General features: G+C 46.1%; 1 protein-coding gene across 1 annotated transcript in view; it reads left to right on the forward strand.

Annotated features, from left to right (window-relative positions):
• The first annotated feature begins 7228 nt into the window (after nt 1-7228).
• Cd109 (CD109 molecule) overlaps nt 7229-7880 on the forward strand; it is a 104206-nt gene continuing 103554 nt past the window's right edge. Inside the window, exon 1 of the mRNA XM_031346185.1 lies at nt 7229-7629. Within this exon, the coding sequence (XP_031202045.1) occupies nt 7559-7629 (71 nt within the window). The 5' untranslated portion in view covers nt 7229-7558. The remainder of the gene's footprint in view (nt 7630-7880) is intronic.

A 7880-nucleotide genomic window follows, 5' to 3' on the forward strand; every position in this document is an offset into this window, starting at 1 on the left:
ACCAGGCTGGCCTCGAACTCAGAAATCTACCTGCCTCTACCTTCCAAGTGCTGGGATTAAAGGCGTGCCCCACCACTGTCCAGCTACTGATCAGTTTTTTAAGTTGGACTTTTTAATATCCTTATGTTAATTTTGTTTTAGTACAAAAATCAATATTGAAAAATTCAAACATACAAGAAATAGAGAATGAAGTGAATTCCCCAGTACCTATAGTCACTTTCAAACATTAATACGGGGCTGGATAGTCCCGTCTCTGTACTTTCTCTCAAGGTACTGTGTACTTATTTTCTATGATCGTAAAGGATACTAAATATAACAGCATTTAAGCCATTTGAAGCATGTTCACATCGTTGTGTGGACATTAAGCTCTCCATTCCTACTCTCCTCAGCCCAGCCTACACCCTTTTATATCTGTGAACTCTAGGAAGCTCGTGTTCTCAGAGACATACAATATTGACATTTTATGACTTGCTTATTTAATAGAGAGTAATACTAACCCGTGTTGTAGTGTGTCAGAATTTCCCTCCTTTTGAAAACTACATGATATCCCATTATATTTAATATATTGTATTTATCCACGAGTTGACCCTTGGGCTACTTCCACCTTTTGGCAATGATGATCAATACTGTTCAGAACATGAGTGTGCAAACAGGTGAGTGAGCCTGTTCTCTCAGTTCTTCTGGGCATAAATTCAGTAGAGTCATAGGCATGCTGATGCTCTGAACAGCTTCCCACAGCAGCTCTACCATTGAATGTTTCTTCTAGTGATATGTATTTCTCACTATCCCATATCAGCCTGTATTTCTCTGTATCTTTCCTAATAATTTGCTATTTAAATTTTTTTTTTTTTTGAGATGGGGGTTTCTCTCTGTATCAGGCCTTGGCTGTCCTGGAACTCACTCTGTAGACCAGGATGGCCTCGAACTCACAGAGATCCTCCTGTCTCTCCCCCCTCAGTGCTGGGATTAAAGGCATGCACCACCACTGCTTGGCTATTTTAAATCTTTTAATAGCCAATAAGCCTGGAGTTATTTTCATTATGCATTCATGGTAAAAGACTTTTAAAATGAATCGTATCTGGGACTATTGAAACATCACTTAACACCCTATCAGTGGACACAAATTTAATTGCTTCACAAATGAAAGGCCCTCTTCTCCCTTTATGTTTGTATACAGAGCCAAATAAGGTTTGCACATTCCTACTAGATTCCACCCACACACGCCTGTCCTGGGGTCTTACTATGTAGCAACTGCTGGCCTAGAACTCTCCCAGTTCACCAGGCAGGCCACAAACTCACAGAGAAGATGTCTGCCGCTGCCCTCCTGAGATCAAAGCTGTGTGCTATAGACTCCAGGCAAAGCAGTTATTTTCAAAAGTCTGTTTAAAGCCATGGTTTCGGTTGAGGGTGTGCTACCGGCCTGCAGTCCCAGTGCTCTGGGGAGAAGAATAAACAGGCTAGAGGTAGCTTGGACTGTACCAAGAAGACGACTTTCATCAGCACCTTATAATCCTCCTCCTCCTCCTCCTCGCCCTCGTCCTCCTCGTCCTCGTCCTCGTCCTCCTCGTCCTCGTCCTCGTCCTCCTCGTCCTCGTCCTCCTCGTCCTCGTCCTCGTCCTCCTCGTCCTCGTCCTCGTCCTCATCCTCATCCTCCTCGTCCTCCTTGTCCTCGTCATCGTCCTCCTCCTCCCGCTCCTCCTCCCCCTCCCCACTCCTCCCCTCCTCCTCCAGTGTTCCTTCCACCCACACTGTCCCTTGTTTACTTTCCTTTTTTTCCTACACTTACTCCAGGTTATTTCTCGTTATGATTTGAACACCTGCTTGACTTGTGTCTAAGGAGGTCAGAAGAGGGCATCAGATCACCTGGAACTGGAATGAAGACAGTTGTGAGCGGCTGTGAGCTGCCGTGTGGGTGCTGGAAATCCATTTCAGGTCCTCTGTAAGAGCAGCTGGTACTCCTAACCACCGAGCTGTCCCAGACCCTTATTTCTGATGGGAGTGTTCTGAGTTAGGGCATCGGTATGTGCATCTGTCTTTTGTTAGGTCCATCGGGTGGGGCCAACCTGGGAAGAGTGGCGTTGGCTGTGGTTCACTTAGCATCCACGGTCAGAAAGAAGAAAGGTAAATGCTGGTGCTCATGGCTAGAGAAGTTACTTTTCTTATTTCTGTGATAAATATGCTGATCAAAAATCAGTTCAGGGCTGGGAAGGGCTTATGTTATCCCATAGTTTAAGAAAGGATAAAGACCCCCTCACTGGGAAGTGTATGAAGGCTGGGGACATGAGGTGGCTGGTTCCATCACTCATCCTCACCTGTATTTCTCCTTTATCTAGCAGACCCCATCCCATGGGGTGATGTTGCCCACACCCACGATGGGTCTTCCCTGTTCTATTAAAGATTTCTGGGAACACGTTCACAGATACATCTAGAGGTGTGTTACCATGGTGATTCTGTGGCTTCCTTTGTCCTCTTTCCTTCACTCTAGGAACCCAGTCTATGGGATGGAGCCATGCTCACTGGGTGTCCTCCCTTTTTAGGTAAATCTCTCCAGGACACTGCACAGAAGTATGTCTCATAGGTGACTTCAGATCCAGTGGCATCATCCTGAAGATTAACCACGCTTTTCCAGTTTTTGAACTAGATTCGTTCCGTGTTTCACTTCTAACGTTTAAGTTTTTGTGACCTTGTTTTCCTTGCTGAGTGTTCCTTATCTGTAGCTGACTTTGTCACCACTGCTGAATTTCTTACCTGTTTTACATTTTCCTCCGTGCTGTTGCTCACTTTCATTCTGTGACTTGACTCATTTGCTTGCTTATATCCCCTTTGAAGTCATTTTCTGAAAAGTTTTACACAATTCTATTTATGGTGCGTGTCTGCACACACACACGCACGGGTCTCATGGCATGTGTGTAGAGGTCAGAGGTCAACTTGAGGGAGTCCGTTTTCTTCTTCTACCAAATTCTATGAATTGAACTCAGGCCACGAGGCTATAAGTGCCATTAACTGCTGGGCCACCTCCACGATCCCGAGTATGAATCACTTCTCTGTTGCTGTGATAAAACACCACAGCCAAAGTGACGTTCAAAGAGTTTATTTTGGCTTATGATTCCAGATAGTCAAGAGGCCATGGCAGAGGGGTATGGTAGCAAGTGGCAGGCATGGCTGCAGGAGCTGGAAGCTGAGAAATCACATCTTCAACCACAAAAGCAGAGGGTGAACTGGAGGAGGGTGAGGCTGTGAACTCTCAAAGCCTGCCCAAGAGGTGTCCCTCCTCCTGCAGGTCTGTGCCACCTCCCTAGATACCACCGACGAGCTGTTCAAGAAGCTGAGACTATGGGGGCCATTTTTCATTCAAACCATCACACCCCAACTTATCTATTCTTATACTAGTTGACTTTTGAAATCTTCCGTTACCCTACCCATTTAGTGTCTGAGCTCAGTTGGAGGAGTCATGTTGCTGTGTTCTTTTATGTTCCTTGCAGTTCTGCACTACAATTTGACTATCTGCTGGTTTCGAGCTCTCTTCTGGATTTATAACTATATCTTTATTGAACAGCATATTTTTGACAGCTCTATTTCCAGTACAACTGGAAAGGAGAAAACAAATCAAACTGTTTAAGATATAAACATACAGAAGTATAATTAAAATTGGTTGTCTTAGTTAGGGTTTCATTGCTATGAACAGACACCATGAATAAGGCAACTCTTATAAGGTCAATACTTAATTGGGGCTGGCTTACCGGTTCATCGGTTCAGTCCATTATCATCAAGGTGGGAACATGGCAGTGTCCAGGCGGCAGTGGTACAGGAGGAGCTGAGAGTTCTATATCTTCATCTGAAGGATGCTAGTGGAAGACTGGCTCCAGGCAGCTAGGATGAGGGTCTTAAAGCCCACGCCCACAGTGACACACTTTTACCAACAAGACCACACCTCCAAATAGTGACACTCCCTGGGCCAAGCATATTCAAACTACTACATTGGTTAAAACCAAATATATCACTAATGCTCATGAAGTGAAACATTGCAAAATTAGCACAGAATGTGCCACAAAGTTAAAAACTATTTAGGGAAAATGTGGAAATTGTTAATGAATGACATATAGGAAGGATGAAGGGAAAGGGGAAAATACAGGAGAGGTTAAATAAAGGAGAGGCAAAGGAATAGGAGGGATATAGAAGAATATTATGATAGGGGAGAGAAAAGAACAAAGAAAAGTAAAAGAAAAACCGCACAGTTTCCCAGGAGTTTGAAAGAAGAACTGAATAAATATAAGGGGAATAAAAAAAAATAGAAGTGAGAGGGATTTTTTTTTTTTTTTTTGAGACAGGGTTTCTCTGTGTAGCTCTTGCTACCCTGGAACTCTCTCTGTAGACCAGGCTGGCCTTGAATTTAGAGATCTGCCTGCCTCTACCTTTTGTGTACTGGGATTACAGGCGTGAGATGCGAGGGATTTTTAAAACAATAAGATAAAGTAAAAATGTGACAGAAAGTACAGCAGAAGGGGAGAGAAATGACATAGAAGAAACAGAGGAAGACTAAAAAGGAAAGGAGATTGCCCAACAATGAAAACATGTGCACACACATCATATGTAAATGTATGATGAGGAACAAACAACACATAGTTTTTAAAATGTAGCAAAGCAAGAGCAATGCCAGAGGACAGAGGGGAGAGAAAGTGGCGAAAGTGCAGGACTGGACATTTTGGATCTGGTCCTCAGAGCACGAGACTGGGTTATACGCATCAGGTGGATCTGTGGACTCTGGTGGTCTTTTCTGTGGTTTATGCTGCTGTTGATTCCAGATTGGACAAGTGCTCAATGTCTGTAAGAGCGGTCTTCACTTTAATAGCTTCCCTTTTATGAGTCAGGAACCTCTTTAGCTTTGCAATCTATGAGGCAGATGGCTTCTCTCATCCTCCAGTCACTCTCCCTGGGTGGCTAATGGTACAGCGGGGAGTTGTCCTCCAAGTGTGTTGGTGCTGGGGGTGGAGACCACAGTCCTGAGTATGGTACAGGTGCAGGGCCTGTTTCCACACTTTTAAGAATGTCTAAGTGTTAATCACAGAGCTGGGGGGATGCTCTTCAGAGTTCTGGGGTCTACAGCAATGCATGACGATTTCCTCTGTCCTCCTGACCCAACCGGGGGAGTCACATCTTATGAAAGCCATAAGTGGCTCAGAGGCTTCTGAGGGCTATGGTCTTTCCTTGCCTTAGGAAGGCCAGTCTTTTCACGGGGGTGCGTTGCTTGCTTTTGGGATGGGGCTTCTCCTTTGCTGTGGGTTGCAGTTAGGGCTTCACCAGGTTTTTAAAATTAATTTTTTTTTTTTTGCACTTTTCAGCTTTCTATCACCAAGGTTTTGAATTTCTGAAGCTCATTCTAACTTTATTTATTTATTTTCCCCCAAGATGAGGGTTCTCTGGGTGTAAACTTAGCTGTCCTGGAACTGACTGTGTAGACCAGGGTGGCCTCAAACTCAAGAGATTCGCCTGCCTCTGCCTCCAGAGTGCTGGGATAAAAGGTGTGCACTCCACCTCACAGCCCTAATCTTCCTTTCTCTCTTCCTTTCTTTCTTTGTCGATTTTCTTTGTAATAGGGCTAGTGCCCACATCTCTGTGAGGCCGGATCTCTTACCAAAAGTGCACTGTGTGACGAGGAAGACATAAACCTGGAGGTTATAGCAACCTAACGACTGCACAATTGAAGTGACACCATTGCTCCTAGTCTTTTCTATTAATCTTGGGATGGAATGTTATCATATTTTGGAGTCTCTGAATGTATTTCTTGTCCATTCCTATAAAATCAAAATCCTAGGAACTAACCCAGTTATGCCAACTTTTTTTTTTCCTCATCAGAGTGTCCCTAATTGTCCCTGCTCGGAGGCTGACTGTGGACTACTTACTGCCTGTGGATCGAAAGAAGACTTGCAGGGTCCACTCGAGACCGGCTGAATCAACATCCACATCTTGATGTGACTCTCACACACACTGGAGTGTGACAAACACAGATTTAGAACTTGGCTCGTTGCCCACACTTCAACCTGCTCCTCCTCCCCATTCCAGGGAGCTGAGGAGACCTGAGGAGACCAGTCTAGCAGTAAAGGCTGTGCCAAGAGCCAGCTGCTCCTCGGGGCCACATTCAGACACTTCTCGCCATACCCAAGTCCCACTTGCACAGAAAGATGACCACTAACAATAGGCTGGCCTTAGAACAGGACACAAGGGACATCTTCAGACGTTCAGCAGGGTGAACAGGGCCGGGACAGGAAGGGAGGAAGGCAATTTCTGTGCTCCCAAACCCACGCTTTGGTCCAGGTGCCACTTCCCCCAGTTTAGCAGATAGCTAAAACATTCAACGTTTCTCTCGTTGCGTTTTGTTTCAAACTAAACCGTCATTATCTAAAATACCTTTTGGGAATGAGAAAGTTTAAGTCCTCAGGGCCTGAATGTGCCTGTTTTCCTAGTCTTTGGCAGTTCCCTGCTTTTATGAGGTAGCCATGGTGAAATGGAGTCATCTGAAGACAGGGGTGGTGCCAAATAGGGCGTGAGGGAGGCAGCTTCAGAAAACCTGGGAAAGGTTCAGAAAGGCAGTGTTCAGTAAGTGCTGGCCACCTTCATTCCCAGCACCACACTTCTCTCAGGACCCTATGCTCTGACAAATTGTTACAAACTCAGGATTCTAATGAGCACTTTCGGCAGAAAATGCGATAATTACAAGGATAAAATCATTTTCCCAAGCAGTTGCTTCTGAGTTTCAAGTGGCATCACTTAACCTTTTAGTTGTGCCGGAATTCCCCTCCCCCATGTTCTTCCCCCTTCCTTCTCTCCCTCGCCTACCTCTCCCCCACCCCCCTTTAAATAAGAACTAGGTACCCGGGTCACATTCAGGGGTAGGCAACCTTTTTTAAATTAGAGAAACCCTAACATTTTCTTAGGGAGTTAAGTATACGTCAGCTTTTATCTTAAGAAAAGTTTTCCCTCCGTTTTCATACATTTATCAGTAAATAGCTACCAATATATACCCACCGGTGTGTGTGTGTGTGTGTGTGTGTGTGTGTGTGTGTGTGTACAGGCACGCGAACGCTTGCCATTTTCCTAAACTTCTGACTCATCGTCTGGAGGACAATGATTGATTTTTTTCCACTTCACATAACTGCCATGGATTGCCGCTCACAACGATGGGCCTATTTATTCACTCCGGGCTGGTAGAGCGCTAGAGTAAACAAACCCCAGGTTCCCGGTGGCCGAGGAAGTGGGCGCCCTCTGTTCTCCCCGGGGAGCAGGGAAGGTGGGGCCAGGTTGTGGCCACCGCGTGCAGAGACCGCTTTTCTCAACCACGGGACGCGCGTCGTTAGCCAGGGAGAAGCCAGAAGCGCCATTGTGATGCAGCGGGATGGGTGGAGCCATCAAGTCTCAATTTAGATCCCTCTGCTTTTAGGCGCGCCCATTTCAGATTGCTAAACCCTGGTGTGAAGCGGGACAGGCCAGGGCAGGAGGTGGCCAGCCACACCCCGCAGGGCGCGCACTTGGCGGGCTGCAGACCCCACGGGCAGACGCCGAGATGTGCAGTCGGAGCCTCCTGAGCGCTGCCCACCTTCTCTGCGTGTGCGCGGTCGCGCTGGCCGCCCCCCGGTAGGAGCGCGGGCTGGAGGGCGCCCGCGCAGTGGATGCGCGGCGTGTGGGACCCACCAAGGGGGCTTTCTTTAGGGTCCTTCTGCTGCCACAACTTGCCAAAAGAAGGTCGTTCTAGCTTTAATTCACGCTGCTCTGCCTTTCGCAACTTGTTGCTCCTCAATAATGCTCAATAATGTACCTTTTTTTTTCAGAGACTTTTTTTCCCCCTGTACTGGGTGTTTTTTTTTTTTTTTTTTTTTTTTTTTTTT

The sequence above is a fragment of the Mastomys coucha genome, unplaced genomic scaffold (assembly GCF_008632895.1).
Source record: "Mastomys coucha isolate ucsf_1 unplaced genomic scaffold, UCSF_Mcou_1 pScaffold23, whole genome shotgun sequence".
Lineage (NCBI taxonomy): Eukaryota > Metazoa > Chordata > Mammalia > Rodentia > Muridae > Mastomys > Mastomys coucha.